Raw genomic sequence first — 25607 nt, forward strand, 5'->3', positions numbered from 1 at the left:
AAAATTTCTTCCTTCTCTTTTCACTTTGGTACAGAATCTCTGAATCACTGTTTCCCAAAACAGTGACCCAAAACTCACATAGGCTTATTCTTTTGAGGTTGATGACAAAAATGCTAGCAAAAGAACAACCCAAGTTCCTAGTTTGCTTACCATAACATAAATCTACAGTCACAAGGGTCTTCATAAAAGGATGCTATCCCCAGGTATGCACCTTTAAAAGTGGGACTCTTCCTACCAAAATTGTCTGCTTCACATTTTCAGTCTCTTGCTGCACAGATGCCAGGAGTGTGATTTCTGAGAAGCACTCAATACTCTTGGACAAAGACTTTGTTCAAATTACTAACTGTAAGCCTCTTTTTTTCCCTCATTTAACAGCTCTATTATTTGTTTCACTTTCTGTGAGCCTTAACCTCCCAGATGGCTTCTCAGACTGCATCTGCTAACCACCTTCACAAACCAAGTATCCCACCAAGTATGCCCAGAGAGCCTTTTCCCTAAACAGAAAAAAAAACCAAAACCCAGTAATAATAACTTTTTAAAAGCCAAAACAAAATGAAACCACAGGTCAAGACTTAACATGAAGAAAAAAGGAATCAGGGAAAAAACACAGTTATCTAGTATCATATGCAGTAATTAAGTAAGAGAAGAAAAATAAACTTCTACTTCAGTCACAAATGCAGAAAAAATAAACTGGAATAATCAGTTACATCTCTCAGTTTGTGTTCTGGTGCAGCTTAAAGCATGTCCAGAGTCTGGTGAATGACAGCAGTTTTCCTGGTGCTTGACAGTCACAAATTCCTACCTTTGCAACCTGGATGATACTTTTTCAGATATATCTTTTAAAATACTGATGACGATTAACAACCTGTCTTGCTTGTGATCAGAGCAATAAAACTGTTCGTGGCTGCTCCTACTGCCTCTTATTTGGCAGCCAGAAGTGACCACAGCCTCTATCTTCCATCACTTCTGCCCCTTTTCTAGGCTGCTAAGAAGTCTGAAGTTTTAGAGATTTAACCTGTTGCTATGACAATGCTAGTTCTTATAACTTGGCTTCCAAAATCCCTGTTCTTGCCTAAGTTTCTGTCAAGAAGAAAGCTCAGAAAATCACACAGAAAACTCTTGCAAACTAAAGGCAAGAGGAGACTTTTCTCGTAGTGAGTAGCCCTTGTAGCTCTGTGCCTCACCTCTTGCCAAGGCTATGTTTGGAAAGGACACTCCTTTCTACCAGAGTGGTTCCTTTGGAAACACAGACTTGCACAGAGAATGCAGTAAATTACCAGATATCTCAGCTGTCTTGCCTCTTCCTTCCACCTTGCTATTCTTTTTAATGACTTGCCAATGTGAAGATATTTTCATGAGACAGTAAACAAAGGGGTCTCATGTCCCATAGCAGATTTCCTTAATTGAGGTAGTTGAGTATCCTATTTTAAGGCCGAGAAAACAGCTGATCCAAAACAAACCCAGATCCACAGTGATGGTCACAAAATTGTAACAAGGTTCTCTAAGTTCCAGGCATTACTGATCAGCTTCCCAGACTGCCACTGTTAACCAGAAACATATATAGGTAGCAAGTTTTAAAAGTATACTGACATATTAAAGTCATATACTTAATTCAGTTGTACAGAATTCAGTTCTACACTGCTAAAGGAATGAAAATAGGAGGTTTTGTCTATTGCAGGAAAAAAAAAAGAAGGCAAGAAAGGAAGTATCTTCAGCAGTGGTTTACTCCCACCTTTAGTAACCCTGTCACAACCAGAGTACATAGGGCAGAATGGTAGGATAAAACAAAAGGAAGTGTATGAGAGTAAACGGGGTTGATTTTGTTTTATATATTTATATTGCTATATGTACACACACAATGTATACACAGACTGAAGTTCTATACACATAGATACGCAGGTATTTCCTTTCTGTCTCTTGCCCTAAATTCAATCCTGCTTTGCAATGCATAGCCCACACACAGCTCCCACAGATACCAGTGCCAGTGCGCATGTCCCTATCTGGGGTAAAACTAGTTTATTTGGAATACCTTAAGCATGAAGCCCAGTTTCATTTTTGATACTGCTTTATATTTAAGTTTTGTCTGCTCTATGTGAATATTGACGATCCTAAACAAATTTAAAGAAAAGCACAGGGTTTTTTTTGGATTCTTGAACATACATTTTCAAGATCTACATCAGTATACATGGTTCCATATTTCACAGAATATCCACCCCATAATGAGCTGCACTTCAACAGGGCAGGGAGTGCAGGTATAAGGAGTCTAGGCCTTTATTCTTGAAATCAAACTTTTATAAACACACAGTTGAACTGCATCTTAACTTCAGTGTTAACTCTTGTGAATGTAATATGTTTTTCAAATTGGTATTTTAGAAACAAAAAGAACTAATAAAGAAAACAGGCTTGCAAAAATTAGTATTTTCCACTTTCCTCTCCCAAACAGTTAAAGAATATAAGTCTTGTTTGTGAAATATAGAGAGAAGTCATAGGTCCCACTCACACACCTGTGATATTAACATAGCTTACTTTCATTTGCTGTCTGCTTTCCTCATATTAAAAATGAAAGCACAAAAAATAATATCCACTGTAGCCTTACCTCACACATCCATCCATTCACTTCAGCTCCTCCACCGTAATAACATTCCCAAACATACCCCCTGTGCTCTCAGTTCATGCACACTTGCTACTCAACTGCAGGTCATTAAGCTGCACACCTGCAGTGACTTAACTCGTGCTTTACTCAGCTCTGAAACCCCATCCCCAGCAAGAGCGAAATCATTCACTCTTCACACTCTCATTAAATGTTGTCTTCTCCTTATGAACTCTGTGGCAACTTCCCTGATGAATCCAACCTGTAATACTCAGTAGGTAACTGAAGAGCAACTCTTTATTATGCCAGCTACACACAAATGTGTAACTATTTAGGAGGAATAAAAAAAGGTAATTTCCAGGTTAGGTGATGTGGATGGCCATTGCCTTGAAACAGGAGCAATCTGTATGCAACTGCATATCACTAAGCATTTAAGTGTGTGAAGAGATGCCAGGATTTAAAGCTTTTTCGCTTCACTAAACACCATTTTAACTAAAAATACTTACTATAGGGACAGGCTTTCCATATGAATACTGTGATTTTTAAATGCTGTCTGTATTTTGAGTCTCTGAAAGACACATGCTGTTTATGTAACACCTGCATATGCAGAAAGAAATGGAGTAGATGTGAAGTTAAAGCTGCCCACCAGCTAAAGAATCCTTGGTGGGGAATAAAAGCTTTGCTGTGGGTACCTTTAGTATCACCCATGTTTTTTGAGAATTCTGTTTGCAAATGGTTTCATGGCCTGTTCCATGAAAGTGAATTTCCAACCATAAATAAAACTCTACAGGCAGAGATCCCCAGGGTTCTCACCATGGAAAATTCCTTTTCATGACCTTCCATCCATAGGACTGAATTTATCTTTGACGTAACACCACTGGTGTTAATACTACATGAAAGATAAATTTCCCTTACGTCATTTGTTTCATTTTTTAAAGCCAAGGAAGCCAGGTCAGGCACTCCAAAAGAGTAAACCACCTTATTTCCATTTCCACCTGCACCTTAGAGCCAACTATTTAGTCCCACTATCCCTAATGGTGGATTAGATTTTATGGTCAATGCAGGATGATATTTTAGTGAAGGATGTTGATAAAATAGTCACAACCAGTTCAGAAACTGGATTCAGTTTTGAACATACCTTAGGGTGGGGTACCGGGGATTAAAGGTATCCAGAAGAGTATACTCTCTCCAGCCTGAGGAAATCAATAATGGTTGACTAAGAGGCAGGAGGCAGTGATGGCTTGTGTATTGCCCACAGCATTTCAGCTGTATCTTTTCTAGGGGGGTTAATGATGATCAGCAGTTCTCATTCCTCACAGATAGTTGGTAGCTGTCTAGGGCTGTGTTAGGGGCTATGTTTTAGGCATGGAGTACACAATACTGTCCTTAACATCCTGAGAACTACCATTTCTGAGTTAGCCAGAGGCTGTGGTGCAGTAAATCCAGAAGCTGTCCCTCCTGTGATATATATTCCCCTTACTTTCCATCCAGTGTGCCTGACCTTCATGCCCACAGAATTGCTTTTGAAAAGCAGTGCAAAGGTCCATGGCTTTCATGCTCCATTTTACATGGGACATGATTTATGAGTAGAAATCCTGTAAAAATGGAATTTCAGATGCATTTCCTTCACCGACAGGTTGGCAAACATAAATCACAATGCAAGTGCCAAAATCCCTGCCAGTGATCAACAGATTTTATCAAGCTTTTATAGCCTTCAAAAGCAAGCTCCACAGAATCTTGTTCTAATTTGTTATTAACTTGCTATTAGAAAATAGCATTGAATGAGCAATATTTGCTACAATGCCATGCACACAAACTGTCTGCAATACCTGCAAATAAATTATATCTTCTTCTGATCTAAAAATACGTATTTCTTATTATATTCTTGGAAGAATGGAGAAAGTTACTTGGTTACAAAAAGACCACAAATGCTGTGCACCGGGTAAACAGTCTCATTTTATGCACTGACTTTGTCCACATCTGTGCAAATAAAGCCATTGTTACAAGCACAAAGAGCTGCGGCATGCAATACAAACAGCTATGAAACCATGAGTGCTGCTATGTGTTGAGTCTTTAAATGGAAGTGGCACATCTGCTTTTGGCATAGGAGTGTAAATCAATCCAAGATGTTTATTAAGGAGTCAGTAACGACCTGTCCACACACTCTTTCCTCCATCCAGCCTTGGGTTTGTTCTTGCTTTGTTATTTTCCTGGCAGTTAAACATGGGCTCTGCACACTGAAAGCATGTGGTGTTTCTTCACGTACGGATAACATAACATGTCACGTAATATTGAACAAGTATGTGATGCAGAATGGTTTGGACAAAAATGCAAGCCAAAATGAGGTGGGGAGGAAAGGGTAAGTACAAACAGCTACAGAACAGTGACTGAAAGGTTTGTTACTCTGCAAAAGGCAACTGTGTTTTCTAATACCTTTTGAATTACTGAGACCTAGATTTGATTCCATGTTCCAGCTCTTGGCAATTAATGAGCAAAATTTGCAATAGTGAACGATGGTGAATATTTTCTTAAGGAAGTCAATAACTGATTTTGCATTTGCTGAAGGTATTTATACCACTGGGTATTATATCACTAGGTCTACCTGAGCAGGACTGGTAGGAGCACAGGCCTTTCAGCTCTGGCATGGGTTGACCAGCAAGAAAGTCAACATAATATTGGCACTGGCCAATACTGACACTGCAAACTGGCCCTTTTTGTGAGTAATTGTTGGTGTATTTGGCACAACCTGTAGCATGTTCCTTTCCCACGGACTGAGGAGCTCTAGGGTTTGCTGTAGAACAGCAGTCTAAGGACAACAATGCCTTTTGTGGGCAGCTCTTTGTGGGCTACCTGCATGAAGAAGCACTTAAAAGACTGGACCTCAGGATGAAGGCAATGACTCCAGGTCTGAGAGTAGAGCCTGGGCCATGCAGTGCTCCTTCCTCTTCCATCAAAGGATGCACAGGAAAGCGCCCTAGGAAAGGTAATCTTCAACAGCTAGGCAGGAGGAACAACCCATTCTGTGTCCCAGTGAAGGGCCTAGTTCGTAGCATGTCTTTGAGTAACCAGAAGTAGAAAGAAAAGTACAATGGATGTTGTATTCTTGACTTCCATGTGGGGAGATCGTAACAGTGATGTTGTTCTTCAAATGCATTGAAGGAAACAAGACATGTCCTGTCAGATACTAAAGGGAGGCTCATCCACTGGAAAGGCAGTATCTCTTTTGTATGACAGCAGGGGAAAACCACTGTTTTAAGAGACAAGATTGAAAAACAGACTGGTGATGGGAAATGGTTCAGGAAGGCTTGTTGTGCAGAAGAAGGAACAGAGGCTGCTGGAAGTCTGCCACCCAGTGTTTTATACTTGCACATTTAATTGACTAGACTGAACAAACATCTTCTGTAATTGTTCGTTTCTCTTTGTTAAAATGGTCAGGATATATTAAAAGGCTGGATTCCATATGCATATGTTTCAGTGATAATGTTACCTATTAGCTCTGTCATAAAGTGTCTGAGACTACTGTAAATTTGTTAATTGGATGTCTTTTCATCTGTAGTTGAAATTCAGCTGCATGAGTGACCCAGGTGGATTTGGTCAGCAATACAGAACATACCAGGACAGAATTTATACAGTCATTTCTACTGAAGGCTAGAATTATCTTGATCAGACTTGTCACAGTATCCTGTTAAAATATTTTAGCCAGGGAAAAATATTAATTAAATTAAATCTAAATACTCAGGTAGGCCTGAAAAGTTAAAAAATGAAAAGATAAAGTAATGCTTTCTCTCATTTATTCCATCCACTCTTAAGTTTCTCCTTTTAATTTAATTTTATTTTATTCCATATGCCTGATAATGGGACTTTGTGGAACTGAACCTTTTGCAAGTTGCTGTGCCAGCTTTTTGGAGAGCATCTTGGACAGGTCTCTTCATTTTAATTTCATTTTTTCTTTCTATGGCTGAAACATTGTTATTTAAATGAGTGCTTTGAGCTCAGATTTTTTCAATGCAAATGTGTGCTGCTTTCCTATTGAATTGAAACCATCAATACTTCATTTTCCCTATGAAAAGCAGGATAAAAAGTAATATTCTCAGGCCTGAAGGTGAGTTGGGATGTTACTTTCGTGTGAATTTAAGCTAAAAAGGGGAGCTACATACAATGGTGAACTACCAAAATACTGGCTTAATCTTCCTTCTGCCCAAGATATGATTAAAGCAGTTCTGTATATTTTAAAGAACAGCTGATGTAGGGAAGGTGCCAAGACACAGCAGACCAGTCACACTCCCTCAAGGCATTCTGTATAAGCTGTTTAGGGGAGTGCACACAGAAGTGAGACACTATGTGCCTCCAGCAGTCTTATGGTGCTCTATATCATCCTCGCTTTTGAAGGTTGTGACGCATTTTAATTTGAAAGTAGTGTCCTAGCATTTTTAGTTTTCTGGAAGCTGTCTACCAGGAACCATAGTCTGAACTTACAGAACATCTTAGAGGGAAGTAATAGCGAAAAAGGTAAAAAATAATAGATCTTGGTTTCCTTTAGAGTATACTACATGCCTGTCTTCAAGCTATTATTTTAGCTATAATGTCTAGAAATGTAGGGCTTTTTTTAAATCTGTGAATGTGGAAGTTCTCCAGTAATCACAAGCCTCCTGGAGCATGAGTTTTCTGCTTATCAAATATTGCAAGAGATGAAAAACACCACATCCCATGCCCCCAGCATCAAAAGGGTTGGCAACACCTGAGTTGCATGCACCCCTGATCCCTGCCAGACCAAGAGGCATGTGATGCTGAAGCACGTGGATTGTCTCACCCCTTCTCCCATTGGACAAGCTCTCATCTCACAGCAAAAGATGCCACAGTCCATGCCCAGTAGCACCATGCCAGCAGTATTAGCAAACAGACCTCAGAGACTCAGCTGCCCTTTTAATCACAGAAGTTCTTGTTTTCTCTCAGTGTCAGTGGCTGTTGCTCCAGCCCAGGCTTTTAAACATGTTATTCCTGGACTAACGAAAACTTGAAGTGCTGCTTACCCTGCAAGACCAAATTTATGGATGAGGAGACAACTTCAGCCTGCCAGGTGATAATTTGGCACCCTTATGTCAGTCTTAAAGTCCCAACAGCTGTAAATATTTATTGGATATGAAATATACTCCAGCTAACGCATTATCATATGAATAAATCTAACCTTAAATAAAGCATGTGCTCTCCATCTTTTATTCAGTTTATAAAATTCTTGATTCTTGCTCTGCACATTCTCAGCTTAATACAGCTATTATGTACAGCAATCTGTGCCATGCCTTGATTTCTTTTCTAATGCAACATTTGGCTACTTGTATTTCATCTATTACAGCTTTTGCAAAGTTTTGATTTGATAGGACAAGCACAGTGAGGGCATTAGGACCAAGAAAAAGACGCACACATTGCTCTGTATTATGTCTGGCAAAGTGCTTCCTGACTGAGTGCCGTAGTTATGTGTGAAAGAAAGTCAGGGACCGACTACTTCTCATCTGTTGATCACAGTTAACTTGAAGCCTCTGAACGGGGGAGAGCTGTCAGATTTGCTTTCAGAAATACAGTGCTTCAATCCAGGCAGCAACGGGAAACTTTGAAGAAGCAGGATCTACTCTGGAATAAATTATAGGAAACGGGATTTCTTTCGACTTAGAATTTTAAAAGGGAAAAAAAATCAAAGCTTTAGTTACTCTTTTAATCAGCAAAGCATGCACTTTCCTAACTAAGCTGGGACTCCATATAATAAAGGATCTACTTTATCTCACTGGATCCATGCTACATTTTACTACAGTAAGTACAATATTAATAGGAATGTTACCATTTTTTTTTCTGTAAATAGAGAGGAAAGCATGAAATGGCATCAGTGAAATGTGAAGGGAGAAAAAAAATCCTCTTGGCAGATAGTGAAAACCAGGGCTTTTGTGCAACCCGAGGACTGAAATCTGAGGAAGATCCAAGTGATATTTAACATGACCATCTGTATCATTTTGTCACCAACAGTATGTTCTTGAGGAAGAAGTGCAGATATGGATCACGTAAGCTGCAGTTTCTCTTGTTGTTTCTGATGCTGGGTTTTTTGCTACTGATGGTTACAACGCTGAATCCACCACCCAGCAACCAGAGCAAGGAAGGGACTTTCCAGCCTGTGGAGTTCAACCCCCGGGAAGGGTATCAGATGGACTTTGTGGAGACCCAAGAGATGCTGGAAACCCAGGAGGAGAGCCAGCAGTATTACCCTTTGGATGGTCTATCGCCTTTCATCTCCCTGCGGGAGGATGAGCTGATCATGGCCGTCGTGTCGCCCACCGGCAAAAGGAACCACAGCAAGGCCAGGAAGGGCTATCGCGTGGTGAAGCAGCAGAGCAGGCGGCCGGAGGGGAAGGCAGAGGGGGGCCCCGAGTCCCAGCCGCTGCCCATTCCCCTGCAGGATGGGCAGGGGGCTGCTGCGGGGGAGCGGCCGCTCGGCCTTGAAACCCACGGCTTTAACGAGGTGCTCAGCGAGCGGATCGCGCTGCGCCGGGACCTGCCTGAGGTACGACACCCGTTGTAAGTAAAACACCCTATTTCACTTCTGGGGGAAAACCTGCCTCCTTCCCCGCCGCCGCACCCCCCCCCCCCCCCCCCCCCCGAACCTCTCCTCCTGCCAACCCCGCACCTCTCCTCCTCTAGACCTCGCGTCTTTCCTATCGAACTCCCTGCTCCGGGTCGGGCGCTCCGCTCCTCAGGCCAGGGACACTCCCAGCCTCCTCCTCCGGGAGGTGGTTCAAGCCCTCAGAGCGGGCGGGCGACAAAGGCGGAGGGGGGCACGGTGCCGGGGGTCAGCCGGGACTGGCTGGGTGAGCGGAGCGCTGGGGCGGTGTGAGAGCCCGCGGAGCGCTGGGGCGGTGTGAGAGCCCACGGAGCGGTGTGAGAGCCCACGGAGCGGTGTGAGCGCCCACGGAGCGGTGTGAGAGCCCACGGAGCGATGTGAGCGCTGCCGCGGCGCCTCCGCGCCCTCACCACGAGGCCCGGCGGGCGGCAGCGCCCCCTACCGGCGCCCGCGTCACGGCAGGTGCCGGGGGCGGCAGGGCAGGGAGCGCCCCGGGCCCACGCCCTTCTCTGTCCGTCTGTCCGTCTGTCCGTCTGTCCGTCTGTCCGTCCGCCTCCTGGGCTGAGGAGGAGAAGAAGCAGCTCCCCTTCTCGGCCAGGCCCCGTCTCAGCCCACCTGCCATAGCTATGGGGTCACTGGGCTTACAAATTGATGAATGAGTCAGGAGTTGGGGCTTTCAGCTCTTCCAGAATAAAAGTGGCCCGATGGTGACTCATAAAAGTGGAGCCGACTCTACACTGGTGTGGCTTCACTTTATCGTGTGCAGTTTTGGGCACCACAATATAAGAAAGATACAAAGCTATTAAAGTGTGTCTAGAGGAGGCCAACAAAGATGGCAGTGGGTCTGGAGGAGGAGCTGTGTGAAAAGCCACTGAGGTCCCTTGGTCTGTTCAGCCCAGAGGAGACTGAGGGGAGACCTCATTGCTGTCCACAGGCTCCTCGCAAGGGGAGGAGGAGGGACAGGTACTGATCTCTTCTCTGTGGTGACCAGTGACAGGACCCGAGGGAGTGGCCTGCAGTTGTGTCAGGGGAGGTTTAGGTTGGATATTAGGAAAAGGTTCTTCACCCAGAGGGTCGCTGGGCATTGGATCAGCTCCCCAGGGAAGTGGTCACAGCACTAAGCCTGACAGTTCAAGGAGAGTTTGGACAATGCTCTCAGGCAAATGGTGTGACCCTTAGGGTGTCCTGGGCAGGGCCAGGAACTGGACTCAATGATCCTTGTGGGTTCTTCCAACTCAGAATATCCTGTGATTCTGTGGCAAATATTGAAAGGAAACTCCCAGGAGGAAGGAAGGTGAAGATTGGTGTGTCAGACAAGCTCTGCCAATATCACCATACCTGTCAGCAGCCAGGCTGTAAGGCCACCACGAAAAAATCTTGCATTTGAAGCTCCAGGTGTTACATTTGAAGTCTGGAGACTTGAGAGCCAGTTGCCCCAGCAGCCCAGGAGGGGCTCATCACACTTCTTGGAAAGGATCTGAGGTGTATCTATCAAGCTGCGCCAGGGAAAGTTCAGGTTGGACATTAGGAGGAATTTCTTCAAAGAAAGGACAATTAAACATTGAAATGAAATGTCCAGGGAGGTGTGGAGTCACTCCTGGATGTTTAAGTAAAGACTGGACATGGCACATAGTGCTGTAGTCTCGTTGAGAAGGTGACGGTCAGTCTAAGACTGGACTCTATGATCTCAGAGGTCTTTTCTAACCTAATTGATTCTGTGATATGCTTCCCTTCCCAGGGAGAGGGCAAGGGATGTGAGTGGTGTCTTGTCTCCTGTAATAAAAACAATTGTAGTTGTTCAATTCTCATAGGGCACAGTGGAAAGATGTACTGGAAAACATTTTAAATAAAACTCAGAATAATATTTTTCCTAGTATTCATTTTCACATCTTTAAAGACAGCTGGTAGCTCTAATTTAAGGGTACAGTCTCTAAGAAAGAGAAAAGAAACAATGTTTTCTGTACTTATTTACTAGGTTCAGTGTTGATTTGGTTAACTACATTAAATAATGACATGCTGATATTATTTCAGTTATTTTTTGGCATGCTTCACTGCTAAGTCTTTGAACTATGTAATGTTCAAAGGAGGAATGACTACCCTAGTTTACTGCCTGTGGTGGAAAGCCAAAAACCAGTTTGGCAGCTGAAGGGCCATCCAACAAGAGACAGCTTTAGTTAATACTGATCTTGGTAAAATATAAGCCGTGGTCTCAGAGCTCTTGGATGGATTTTGCTGTCTGACTAGTTACAGCCTAAATAGCTCTCAACACCACAGCTTACAGAGCCCAGACTGAAACCCCAGATCTCGGCATCTGAGGCTGATGTAAATCCAGATCGTAAACCTGCAGCAGAATATGTCTAAGCCAGACCTGTCCTTTGTGGCACAACACACAAACCATAATGATAATTTTTAGGTGTAGTTTACTCTGGGGGCCTGGCTCACAACTGTGTCAGTTCAGTTTTACAGCAGTGTAAAGAAAGAGCAAACCAGAATCAGATTGTCTGTGTCTCTATTCGTTTTGCATCATGTTGTTCATCACAATGTCTATTATTATTTAATTAGAGGGGAGCCGACAAGTTAGAGATGTTTCAGTGAGTTACCTCCATGGACTCAGTCTCTCTCACATCACTTGAAATTGGATGGCAGATACTTCACATAATAAAGCAGCCCATCCTCTTCATCCCTCAAGGTGCTTTCTGCTGCTTTTAGTTGCTCCAGCTGGGACTGACACTCTCCTGGGACACCTGAATCAAGCTTGCCATTGTGACATTTATGATGGGGGTTCTGCCCAAAAGAAAGGTCTGTTTTCCTCTCTTGGGTTTGGGTGTCAAAAGGCAAAAGAAACTCACAAGGTATCTAGAAAAGTTTTAAGTTTCATTACAAAAGTATAGCTTCCTCTGGACTGCTGTTTGGAGCTGAATCTCAATTAAACATTTTCCTGAAGGCGAGTGGGAGTCCCTGTCACCTCTGCTTTGCCTTGTCAGAACTGCTCTCTGTTCATTGCTGCATTGACAATTCCTTGTTTTTCACAAATTTGATTAAATCACTATGTCTCGTAACAGTCACAGCCCTGACTTTTTGAAATGCCAATTTATGATAGACAGTCTATGAAACTGCTCCAAATTACAGGGAAGGTATTTTTGTGTACCAGTACCCTTGTGCATTTTTGTGAAGATTAGATATCTATATTGCAAGTCTTTGCCAATCTCCATGGCAACTAAGCACTCGCCACCAAGGTTATGTGTTCAAGTACAGTTATTTTAAATTCTTTTCCAATTAAGATTTACAACAGCCTTATTTTCTTGCTATAACCACAGTACTAGCAACTAGGTACAAATAGCTATAGAATATTTCTGGTTAGAAGCTGCCTGGTAGTAAAAGAACTGCATCAGATTTTCACTTTCCTTAATTGCTTCTCAATTCTACTGCTTGAAAATACTCACTCTCAAGTCATGAGAGTATTCTTTTCTTGATCCTGCTGAAAACGAAAGCAATCATCTTACATGAAATTGTGAGGTAACACTATTGTTGATTACACAAAATTAGTAAATCAAGGACAATACAGATTAACTGCAGTGTAAAAATCATCAGGAAAATCTGCCTTTCTATTAAGAAAAAATGAACTATTGAAAAATATAATAAATTGCTATGATTGTGCTCATATATATTCCCAGAAGTGCATCTATAGTAATCATTTATGTGTATTCATAATTAAATCATTCAGACAATGGATTCCCTTAAGTCATTAGCATCTTTGTGTCTGGATAGTGTCTAGCAGCATAGGACCTCAGTCCATGAACGGAAGCACTAAGTAAAATCCTAATAAACAGAAATACTAAAATTATATCCCTTACATGAGTTTCTGCTGAGTAGCCAATTGTTTAACAACCACTGTAAAATCTGTATAATTATTTGCTTGGCAATAAAAAGATGCTGAAATAACAATGGGCTACATTCAGCCAATTGTGTAATTCCTTGAAGAAATTCTTGCTGCTGGAGATTAAATGAGTTAGAACACTGAATGACTGTTGTTTGGGAAATGAAAAGATTTTTAAAATGTGCTTTCTAATGTCAGCAAAGCAATATATAGACATAATCTTTGCATATCTACAACGGAAATTTGAAGGCATTTTCTGGAAATTGTGCATCCTCACACCAGAATAGATGGTTTGCATATGTAGTTTCTGTGAGGCTTGTCATCTTTAAATGTTTTGAGTTATTGTGGTGGTTTAACACAAGCTGGGAATCAAACTTTCCCCTGTTCCACTCTGGTGAGAGAAGGACAAAGGAAAGGCTATGGGTTGAGATAACATTTTACTGAAGGAAACAGCAATGGAGTAAGAAACACACAGTGACAGCAGCAATATTAATAACACAAGTATACAAAAAGAGAAGATGCTTTACACACAAAAGGCATTCACCACCTTGACTTAGCTATGCATGGCCACTGAGACAAAGACAAGATGGCAGGAGGATGTTCCTGTGACTCAGCAATGACAGTGGTTATTCTAGAGACAAAGACAAGATGGCAGGGGGATGTTCCTGTGGCTTGGCAGTGTTACGCAGTTATTCCTGAGACCAAGACAAGATGGTGGGTGCTCTCCCTACCCAGTGCCACGTGGCCTCCTGAGACAAAGACAAGATGGCAGACTCTCCCTGCAGCCAGTGTTCCCCAAGCCCAAGACAATGAAAATCAATGATGGAACAAACCCCCAAAACTGGATTTTCCACATTGCACCACACCACCCACTTCCAGACTGCTCTGCTGATTTGATTGCACACTGACTCCCAGCCTCATTCACCAGTGATTCGTTTTAATTGGAAAAGCAACCTGTACAAACTTTATAGTTAAAATACATTTTCTTTCTTAAATGTATCTATATTTGTAATCATGGCCCATGTAAAGATCCATGTTATTATCATAAATGACTGAGATGTTGGCTTCATTCACTAGGATCTTGGTCAGGTAGTCCACAAGTATATTGCTCGGTTGTGCAGATGAGGTATTTTATTTGTTAGTCTTAATGGTACTGGAGTCATTTGCTCTTTTTTCTCTTACTTGAGAAAATGTGGAAATTGGTGGAGGCTGACTGACTTGCTTTATCCCTCACTCTGCTGTAATTATCTTCACTTTTTCATTGCATTCTGGACTGTTTTTGTTTGAGCTCTGTTTTCTGAGGCAGATAGAGCAGGAAAAAAAACTATCCCAGAACAAAGGAACACCTTCTTCTTTTTGTATTGTAATTTTGATAGTGCCATTCCCATATTTTCACTTCATATTCCAGTTTTGGACACCTTAGTACTTCCTTTTCTTAGAAGTAAGTTGAGATGTTAAACTGCTCTCCACCCTTGAAGGTTTGGATGCTGCTTGCAACTTTGCTCTGAGAAAAAAAATAGACATTTGTTCCAGTGTTTCCAGTGTCTTCTTCATTTCACCCATGCAGGTGCCTACAGCAAAAATATGACTCCAGTCTGCCTACTGCTAGTATCATCATCTGTTTCCATGATGAAGCCTGGTCTACTCTGCTGAGAACTGTGCACAGCATTATGGATACTGCCCCAAAGGCTTTCCTCAAGGATATCATCCTAGTTGATGATCTCAGCCAGCAAGGTAGCTCCCATTTCTCTGTATGCGAGTTCTTTTTTCCAAAACTTCGGGGAAGAAACTGTCTTCCTCCAAGAAGTGTGTGAAAAAGGAGAGGAGAAGGCAAAGAGGACTCTCAGGAAGTGAGCTAAGCAGAGCCCAGAATTGATTACCAGATTTCACTATCCATCCCTAGAATTCAGCGTAGCCTTTCAATTTGAAATATATTTATTTTTTCCCCACATCATGTACAAACACTCTGAACTTTCTTACTTTAAAATAAGATCACACTATGCAAATCTTAGGATTCCCACTGGACCAGAACTGCTGTCATAATTTCCAGACTTGGATTTTGGCTGAAGCATAGAGTGGAAAAGTCCACATTGCTGAAGTAATCCAAAGTGCTTGGGAAAGCCAAACACCTGTAGTATCTCACTCTCATCTGTATATTTTATGAGATGATGAGAGCATCCGCCTTTAGCTGAAAACAGGAGAGGAGGCTATTAAGATTCCCACAGGAATAGCTTCATACCTTGTGAATCTCAGTTTCCATTAGTCTCTACTTCCCTTTGACATTATGCTGCTGTAGAAATATTTGAAACGTGGCCTACTTGGCCATTTATAACAAATGCCCCTGAAACACTTTACCAGCAAGAAGTAGCATCTTCTACTACCTGTTTCCTTTCTATAACAGCTTCAATCAAAGCTAAAACATTTCAGTGACTGATCTGTTTCTTACAGGGCCCCTGAAGTCAGCTCTGAGTGAATACATCTCCAAGCTGGATGGTGTGAAGCTCATCCGGAGCAACAAGAGGCTTGGAGTTATCCGCGGTCGGATGCTGGGAGCTGCACGGGCTACTGGAGATGTGCTTATCTTCATGGATTCACACTGCGAGTGTCAGAAGGGCTGGCTGGAGCCCCTCCTGGCCAGGCTCTCAGGCAACCGGTAAATATCCCTGGATATGCTAATTTCTACTGAAAGGGACGTGTTTGGGAAATGTTGGGTAGTTTTTGTAATCCTCCCTTGGTTACCTTCTTGCTTCTGGTCACATCCCTTTTATTTTCTACCTTATCACCATATGCATCACTCTGATATGTGGGAAGCAGGATAGGTCTCACAGCTGACAGCCGTCACTTTACACCCAGTGTAAATTTCAAAATTTGTATCCAGTTAGAGCTTTAAGAAGGCTTCCTGGTGGTCTGAATTAAAAAGGTTTCAGTCTTAACCTGTTTGTAAATCAGCGAACATCCACCAGAGAAAACTTCTGTAGGACTCCATTATTTTTACTTTTTAGCTGTCTTAGTGATGAAGCAAAGAATAAAATGCTTTGTCCTGAGCCAGTTTGGCTGTCTACCACTGTCACCTTTTGGCCACCATTTCTCTTCCACAGAAAAAGCCCAAACTTCCTGGGCAGCCTAGATAAGTCCAGCTAATCACAGGTACTTTCACTGACACCAAAGTAACAAAGTAAGGTAGAGTTTCATATTTCCAAGTATTTCATGTTTAGGGTGCGTCTTGGGCCTGCTTTCTAATCTACAGCTGAGCTCAGCTATGCAGTCCTTTGAAGAGATTAAAACCACTGCAAATGTTTCTAGGCTTACATGTCAGTAAATCTTTTATTAAAAGGAATTTTTTGAAAGAAAAATTTCTACCTTAACCTGTCACTTAGGAAAAATAATTACTAGAGGGGGTAAAATAAAAAAAAAATCTTAAAACTCGTATTAGACTGTTAAATAGTCACTCTAAACATCTTAAAAGGGAGTTCCCAGGCATTGGAAGAAGCTGTTTTTATGGTTTATTATGTTTGCTTACAAGAGCATTAATATGAGCGTTTAGAAATTATTACATCATTTAAATGAAAACATTAGGAATACTGAAAGCAAGAGTAATGCTGTGCTAGAATGTCAGGAATATTCTTTTCAAAAAGGTCCTCCTTGGAAAAGCAGATTATTTTTTGTTTGCTGACTAATTAGATGGTTTATTATGAATATACTTCATGAATATTCAGAATATTCTTCTGCCATGAAATATAGTCTATTTTTGATGTTCAGGCCAAAGTACTGTGTGTATCAATTGACCAGTCCTTATTCAAGGGTGTTGAAATTGCTGAAATTAAGAGTTACAAAAAGTCTCAGAGGAGAGCTATAGTGAAGGGAGAATTACAACAGCAGGAGAGAAGTTAGGACCCCACAACATCAAAAATTCACTGTCAAAAATTATCCCTCCTGAGGGAATGCAAAGTCTCCAAGTCTGCCATCATTCAGAGATTCTGTAGCACTATCACCAGGGGGTGAGAAAGAAATTCTCTTTCCTTACAGGCCCCATATTCTCATTCATTCCTCCAGGACAGCAGAATTTAACAGTGAATTAACTAATACCTAATTGGGTTAATGAAGCAAAGGTGGAAAAGTGATTGGATAATAGTATGGGTTAAGCCATCCCTTTTTGTGTGCTGTATCAGTCACTGTGTCTGACCCTGGAAGCTCTGTCACTGCTAGTGAGGAGAACCTGTGACATCCTCCATTGAGGAGGGAAGATAAGGCCTAAAGCACCTGGCAGTCACCTTCCCTTACTGTCCCTCTTTCTCCAGCTGAAGAACGGTGACAATAACACTGACCCCATCAGGAAGTTAATTCATGACTTTTCATAAATTGCCTGTAATGCTTGCATGGATATCACCATGGAAATGTAAAGCATTAGCATAGTTAACTTGGCTTCATTAAGCACTTGAGGAGCTGTTAAATTGAATCATGTGCACTCCCTGAGACTACCCAAGTGAGGAAAGCACAGAAAGTTGAGAGTAACTGGTGAAATATCCATCTTTCCTCTTCTCAATGTACCAATTAAACTGTAACTCATGCACTTTTGCTGGAGGGACAGGATGGCAAAACACTTCATCACCTGAAATGGGTGAGTTGTTTGCTGGCAAGGACCAATGCAGCCTTCCAAAGCTCAAACCTTTGCAGGAGCTTGAGGGAGCTGTAACTCTGAAACTTGTGATTAAGCCTAATTTTCTAGACTCCTGATCAAAGTGTGTCACTATTACTGTGATCTGTCTTTGAGTGATGCTGAGAGATCCTTGCCCAGACTGAGATCTCACTGAAAGTTGAACATGCTCACAACAAGAAAGATACTCCCAGTTCTTAGTAGAATGCAGGGTAAATATAAGAAAAATTATTCCTATTTTACAGGTATAGAAATATTTATATAGAAATACTTGACAAATATTTGACTTGTTCTAGGTAATGACATTTCATCTCCCTAAATTATGGCTTTATTCACTAACCCAATCTAATTTATTTTTCTGAAAAAATATGAAGTCATTCTAAAATAATTGAATATACACTTTTGAGCACCTTGATTGGGACTAGTTCTGTGAACCATGCCTAATAAATTGACTGGGAAGCTGTGCATCAGCTTAGTGTATTGCCTAGAGAATGGTTCAGTGGTTTCTAAAGCATTCCTTGACATTTTGATTATTCTGGGATGAATACCATAGGTATCTGGACAATATTAGGAAACTACATGAGATGCCCCACAGATCATTTCATTTGACAATTGTTTGTGTTCCAGGTTAATTCCAGGTGAGTAGCATGGTGCATAACAATGTAGTTGTGCCATTAGTACAGTCATCTTTGGAAGGGTTTACCTTTTCCAGGGGACTGCAGAGCTGCTATTTTGTATTCCATCCAGGGAAAGGCAGAGGGGGCATATAATGAACTGTGCCATGAAGCCTTAAAAATGTTGTTCCTTTGATCTAAAAACAGTGGGCACCATGCTGAAGCAGGATGATTAAAAAAAAAAATCCAAAATGTATTTCCTTAAAATACTTCATGCAAGCAAAATGAACCTTGATTATATCCTTGACAAGGAATTCCACCCTAAAAGAGGCCTGGGTACCATAACTATGGACAGAGGGGTTGTTTGCAAAGGAGTCGCTGGCCCTTAGGACCTTTGCCCTGCTCCTCATTGCAATGGCTGTTTCTCTCTGTGCTGGAGCACTGCCTATACCATAGCTCAAATATTAGATTAGGAAACAGAAGCCTGTTATATTATTTTAAAAAGCTTATCTGATTTCTAAAATTCAAAGTGCCTCTACTTAGCACTGTGATTCCAGGTCACTAATCTTTAATGAAAATGTTGATAAACAGAATAAGAAATTAGCATAGCACTGGAAAGGTGTTTCATCATCTGTATGCTCCCATCAGGAACAAATGGAAGCCTCTGGTTTTTAGATACATGAATAGAAAGAATCCTGCTCTCCAGAAATTTTCTGTATGGTTCTGATTTTAGAGCAATACAAAAGAGAGAAGGGAAATATTTTGCACTAAAGATGAACAGCTTCTTCATCTCTTTTATTCTGATTCCCCACTTTTCAGTGGCCCATATCCCAGCTTTTTGAGCTACCAAATACATAAGCCATCTGTTCTCTAATTTCTCACAGGCTTGGGGAAGCATGATGTTATCCATTCAGAGCCCACACAACCCCAGCGTCTGAGTATGCAATTCCATGCTGCTCTCACTGTTTTGAAAGCCTTCCATACACTTCACATGTGACAGCCTGCTTCCTGGGATTTCTGTGTTTGCTCGATTTTTTATATCCCCCATTTGTCAATAACATTTCAAATTCAGTAAATGTTCTGCATTTACATGGTAGGTTATGGGAAGATAAGCTATCTCTTCACAATCTTTCACAGTTGATCAGGATCAGAAGGTGACCTATTTTAAAGAAGTTGAGGTAAAGGAAAATAAAGATGAGAGTTTAAAGCCAAAGGCAAATATTACTGCTAAACATAGGAGCAATAAAGATTTAGGCATAATTCATGGCTCAGTGCCCTGACTGTCCAGTGTTAAAAGATGTTGGTTACCTTACAGATTTTGTTACTCTACAAATTTTAAAATTTTAGCCAGAAAAGGCTGGTTCAAAAATTACAATTTTTTAATAAAGCATTCCCAAAGCATTCCCTTGGCACTCTGCTTTGTAGAGAATTGCTTAGTGCTTAGCATATGAATAGTCCATCCATTTGAGTAGACTGTTCCTATGCCCTAAGTTAGTCTTGAGCTGGTCTATAAGGCAGTATTTACGTAATCCTTTATATCTTAGCTTTGCCTTTCCTTATCACTGCATTTTATCTTCTTATTAACCCTACCTAATTTCAAGTGGTCTGTATTTCTAAGGCTCCAGTTAGCCAGCAAGATGCTGTCAATGGAAATACAGCATTTTGTGGAACCAGCTTGGGTCCTCAGTTACTCACTGAAGTTTTGACTGCATGCAGAAACAGAGAACCAGGACTGCCTGGATTTCTTACCTATCTAATTTTTCCAAGCTATGATGCACTGTGAAATAGGTTGAGGAATGTATATCATTTTTATGTTTGTTTTTTGGGGATTTTTTTCCTTCTTATTTAAAGGAGGATTTAAAAAGATTAAAATCTATTCCCTTTCCAGCAAAAGAAAGTATAAATCAATACAAAAGCACTTTCAAAAAAAGTGTATCCAAAACTTCAAAACAGATACATTAATTAAATTTTCCTCTCCCCATGTTACTTAGTTTAAAATTAGAAAAGAACATAATGTCCATGCTTACTGTAAAGGGTCATGGGAAGACATTTCATTTGCAATTGTATTTGGTAAAGAAATCCCAAACCAGGAAATTGTTCTTGTTTGGGTTGCTCCTTTTCATGGAATTGTGACCTTTTGTAATTTGTGTGAGTTCCAAGCATTTGAAATATTCACAGATTAGTCAGACAGTTCAAAGCCTTGCTGCTAGTTGTATTTGAATTTCCTGTTTTTCCCTTTCCTCAGATTCCACCGAGTAAAATTAGCAGTAGTTTGTGTTTCATTTCAAAGTGCTGAGAAGCTGTTGTCTGCCAGTTACCCAGTTACAAACAAGAATATCTAAGAACATCTTCCAATTACCATCTACTGCAAATTTGCCTTTATAACTACACAAATATCCAACCATCCTTGAATATGCAGGAAACACCTATTTTAATTTTTTTTTAATTATACCAACCAAAAAATGGGTAAAGCACTGCTTGTTTAGGATTAAAATTTAATATTGACCAATTTTCACACAGGATAAAGTTACTAGATTCCTCTATTTCAGATCAGAAAGACACTCCCAGTATTAAGTTTTAAGACAGTGTGTATCTGTTGGTTTCAGCAGAGCTACATCATGACTATACTACACGTACACTAGGTGAAGGTCTAGAATTACTCTTACAAACATACTTTTGAAAATTGTTAATCTTGGCATTTTGAAAAAGCTACACGAGCAGTAGCTCTAAAACACAGTTATCAAGTTTTACTGTATAATTTTGTGGGAAAGGAGATCAGATTTTATTTTATTCTGGTTTATGGTTGAATTTAGCCAGGATAGAGCATGACCTATTCCTTCAAGTTACTTTCAGCTTAAACACTGTAATTTTCCATGTCATAATTTGCAGATAGTTTGGATAATTGCTTGGTCTCCAAACTATCAGAATCCATTATGTCCTTACTGCTATATTTCTCGAATTGGAATCTTGAAGAATCAATGCCCAATAACTAGAACTACTGCTGTGATGCCTAGGCTTGTAAGTAATTGCACTGATGCCAGAAGGACCATTGGAGTTTGGAGCTTTATAGTGGCAATAAATTTAAGGTGGATTAAAAAAAAAGACAGGTTTTAAATAGTAGCAATGATATTAAAAGGTAGGATAGTCTGAAATGTTTGGATCATCTGATCCAGAATATATCTGAGGGTGTCTGTATTTGCATTGTCTCTATCTGAACTATCCAGAATTGGTTCATGTGGTTCACATCAGTTCAGATGTGGTCTAGTCTGCATGGTCAAGGTCTTTGGAGTGGTTTAGTCTACATTTCCTCTGGCTTCTAGTCAAATACGCCCTCCTGATGTTTCCCTCTTGAATCTGAAGTCGTAAAATAAACTACCCTGGAGTCATTAATTCCTCAGTCCTGTCTGAATGAGAATGGATAAACCAGTAGCAAGAATTAGTGTGGGTTTCAACAAGCAGCAGCAAGCTGAGGTGGGAACTATGCAGCTGCATCTATGCTCCCAACCAGGCAGTTGTCAGAGATATACCTGGAGAATGCAGCAGACTGCAGAAATTACTGTTACAGTGACTTTTCATTTTTGACATTTAGTCATTTAAAATCCATTTAACTTGTCAGATGCATTTCCCCCAGCATATCAAAGAAAAGAAATGCTAGTTTGTGTGAGTCCAGTGGGACACTACCTTTAATAACTTTCAGAAGCAGGTAGTTTCCTTTGCATGCTGTTAGTGAGTAAAATTTTCAGTAGAAAGGGCCCTGCTGCCTTGAGCACTGGGTGGTTTCTTCTGCCATGGATACAAAACTGTATCACAGGGACATCATTGGCAGAATCAGGGAAGGATATCAGCTTTATTATTTTTACTATCACTTCTTCTCATTTCTTCTTGAGTCCTGTGGAGGGATGACAGGAACTCACTGCCTTGATGTATATGCCTGCAAATGCTGCATGTGACCAGAACATTTTCTCACCTATTTATAAACCAGATGCTTGTTTCTAAGAGTGCCTATTGTTGCATATTATAAAGGATGGTTTTACACCTGAGCAGAGAAATAAAATCACTTTTCTATTTTATATCTTCCTGGCTTGAGCTCATCATAGGACAGTCTGCTCTTACTAGGAAACAAAATTGAGTCATTTTAAAGCAATCCTCTGCACGGTTCATCTTTGTACTATCAAGTGGCAAGCAGCAGTCTGTTTTTATGTGGGCTTCTAAAATTCTCTACAGGAAATGTCAACTGTAAAAAAACAAAGTTGGGAGTTTCCCCCACTCTGATACTGAAAAGTCATTGTAGTGATTGTAGAGGCAGAGAAGATATGTCAAGAATACGTTAACATCACCCAGAGCTACCTTCTTCCTTAGCTGGTTCTGGCCTCTACCATGGAAAAATGTCTCCCTGCACTGGAGACTTCTGAGATGTCCTTTCTTCACTGACAGTGTTATGTTTCAAGCAAATTTCTCTCCTTGTGATTTCTGACCAACACATATATCTTAAAAGAGGAGATAAAAACATCTACATTTTGCCCCTAAATTGACCATTTCATTTTTTTCTCTCTCTCTGTTTTCTCTCTCTCTGTTTTAACTGGAAGTTTTTTCCTAGGGAATAATTTCCTACATGGATATTCCTACTCTAGAACAATAATAATTGTTTCCAGTGTACTTTAATCCTTCTTAAATATTACTGATTTTTCTCCAGAGGAACTTCTGTCTATAGACAAGTCTTTGCACTGAGACCAGAGACCATCCTTTTAGCATTACAGAGTAGAAATGGATAATGTTATTCTTCAACACTTTTTCCCTGCAGTCCCTAATACCATTTCATTCATACTCTGAAAATTTCCAAATGTGATATATCATTGACCTGAAAACAAGGAACACTGAAGAGTGTTCTGAAACTACCAGATAATTCCAAGATGATGTGCAAGTACATTGTGAAATACTGTGACTTCTTTGCATAGGGAAATGTCTAGTACCTCTTCTCAGACTAATCCAAATTTAACTTAAGTTTGAAATTAATTCAAGGATTGCCACTTAGAGTGCAATGGCTCTGTTCTTGCTCTTAAAAGTAGATTCCACCCTTTGACAGCACATTTGCAAGAGCATTCTAAGATTATGATAAAATACAAACAAGCACTGGCTTATGAACTCAGTAATAAATATTTTTTCAAAGCAACCAGCAGAACAAACTAAGGATAAGTGCACTCTTTATTGGCCTGATGTGACAAACTCATGAAATGTGTGCAATATCTACAGGAAAATCAAAGGATGATGAAGTGTGAGAGACCAAATCATCTTCTGCTATAAACTTTGCATCCATGCAGAGCCTTTAGCATCAGAGGCTGGGGCTCTGTATGAAATAGCTTTATAAGAATTCTGATGGTTAACTCATAACAAAATCCTAGATAGCTAAATGACAATGCAAGGTACTGGGTATCCATAAATTGTTGATCTTTAGATTCCTCACTGCATGCTCAGTATTCCCGTGCACTGAGCACCTGAGCTTCTGTCAGCAGGGAAACTAAGGGCACTCAGCATTTAGAGGAGTGCTTGCGCTTGACAGTGTCAAAGGGGAGAACTAATGTTTACTAACAGAGTAATGAACTTAATTTATGATTTGGTTTTGGAAATGAATGGTATTGTCTTTTTCAGAAACAGTGTCATCTCCCCTGTTATAGATGTCATAGACTGGAAGACCTTTCAGTACTATCACTCTGTGGGGCTGCATCGAGGTGTTTTTGATTGGAAATTAGATTTTCATTGGGAACCAGTGCCAGAGCATGAAGAGAAGGTACGACAGTCTCCCATCAGCCCTATCAGGTAACAGTCCATCAGACAATGTGCCTTGCTCAGCTCAGCAGCAAAACTGTACAGCTTGGGTCATCTTGAGTCACTTTCCAGCTAAAAAGAGAAAGGTGTGGTTACTTGCACATGCTCAGTTAGTTAATCTGAAGGAATAGTTTTTTTGTTTGTGCTGTTTGTTTTGGCCTTTAGTAATCATTCTAACTGATTGCAGTCACACTTTCAATGTGACAAATACTTTCCACACATCGACACAGCTAGTGTACAGCCTGACCAGACAAGGTATGGAGGCTTGTAGGGAAAGCAAAAGACATGTCATACAGAGTTAAAAGAGATGTCTTAATCATGATCTGTTTGTCTCTTGTTTTGAATATACATGTCTGCAGTGTTCCCCACTGTTCTGAGTCTTATTTGATAATTCAGCTCTTAGCCCCCTTCCCCAAACAAATCCTAGAATTACACTCCAGTTGTTCTTTATTTTGGTTAGATAATCAGTTCATTCAAGCTTATATGGAGCAGTATTGAATCATTTTGTAATACCCTCTCTATGGAAATGGTGGATTTTTCACTCTCTGTGTAATTCTTTATCAGTAACTCAAGGTGTTCCCTTCCAAACTGTTTTCTACACAGGAGTCCAGCAGTAGCTGGTGCAGTGGTGGCCATGGATCGACATTACTTCCAAAATACTGGAGCTTATGATTCTGACATGACCATGTGGGGAGCAGAAAACCTGGAACTATCTATTAGGGTAAGGATCTTAATTAAAACATCAAGCTATGATAACTATTGCAATTTTAAGGAACCTGAAGGAAAAAGCAAGAAGATATTTGTAAAAACAGTGCAGAACCTGTTTGGTTATGGAGACTACAACCTTCCCTGCAGAAATCTATCCCTACACTCCACAGCCTGTCAGGACTACAAAAGAACATGCAGCTGCTGTGAGTTAGGAGCTTTACTTCAGGAGAAGGACATTTTGCTGGCTATCACTGGCTGCTTGAGACCCAAGTCACTGCTTTTGGCAACCTCTGAAAGCCACCTCTTTTATTCTGATATGTTAACATGCACCAAAGGGAGAGTAGCTTTGTTTCTTTGCCTGCCTGTAGTCTTAATAGCAAATTGTTTATATTAAATCCTTTGCATTGACTTTTGCTGAATACAAAACGTAACTGATATTGAAAACCAATGAAAATTGCAGGCACAAAGGGCATAGTGTTTTTATTATCCCAGATAAGGAAAAGTGTGCACCCAGATTTCTCCACAGCTCTGCACTGTTTGTGCACAGAAAAACATGAAAGCATACAAATAGCCATACTGGTTCAAATCAGAGGTCTGAATGCCCAGTATCTTCTCTGTGTATGTGAGGAGCAATGTATAAAGAAGCATATAATAATGCTCCTGCTGTTTCTAGGATTTCCTGAAGCAGAGTCTAGAGTAAAGGAGCTTCTTCATTTCAGATAAAAGTGATCTAAGTAAGG

The 25607-nt window shown here is 40.6% G+C and overlaps 1 protein-coding gene and 1 long non-coding RNA gene across 3 annotated transcripts in view; one reads left to right on the forward strand and one right to left on the reverse strand.

The window, feature by feature from the left end:
* The window catches only part of LOC148225143 (uncharacterized), a 113444-nt gene extending 105949 nt beyond the window's left edge, over positions 1 to 7495 (reverse strand). The window contains exon 1 of the long non-coding RNA XR_015803236.1: positions 803 to 7495. This is a non-coding gene — a long non-coding RNA (uncharacterized LOC148225143). The remainder of the gene's footprint in view (positions 1 to 802) is intronic.
* The window catches only part of GALNT15 (polypeptide N-acetylgalactosaminyltransferase 15), a 29998-nt gene continuing 11871 nt past the window's right edge, over positions 7481 to 25607 (forward strand). Inside the window, exons 1-6 of one of the 2 annotated variants that reach the window (XM_014893849.2) lie at positions 7481 to 7667; positions 8603 to 9148; positions 14636 to 14802; positions 15517 to 15721; positions 23983 to 24150; positions 24763 to 24880. In XM_014893849.2, the coding sequence (XP_014749335.2) occupies positions 7642 to 7667; positions 8603 to 9148; positions 14636 to 14802; positions 15517 to 15721; positions 23983 to 24150; positions 24763 to 24880 (1230 nt within the window). In that variant the 5' untranslated portion in view covers positions 7481 to 7641. Of the gene's footprint in view, positions 7668 to 8110; positions 8393 to 8602; positions 9149 to 14635; positions 14803 to 15516; positions 15722 to 23982; positions 24151 to 24762; positions 24881 to 25607 lie in introns of those variants that run through there. The other variant, XM_014893856.2, reaches the window with a different exon arrangement.

This window comes from Sturnus vulgaris, chromosome 1 (genome assembly GCF_052056855.1).
Source record: "Sturnus vulgaris isolate bStuVul1 chromosome 1, bStuVul1.hap1, whole genome shotgun sequence".
Taxonomy (NCBI): Eukaryota; Metazoa; Chordata; class Aves; order Passeriformes; family Sturnidae; genus Sturnus; species Sturnus vulgaris.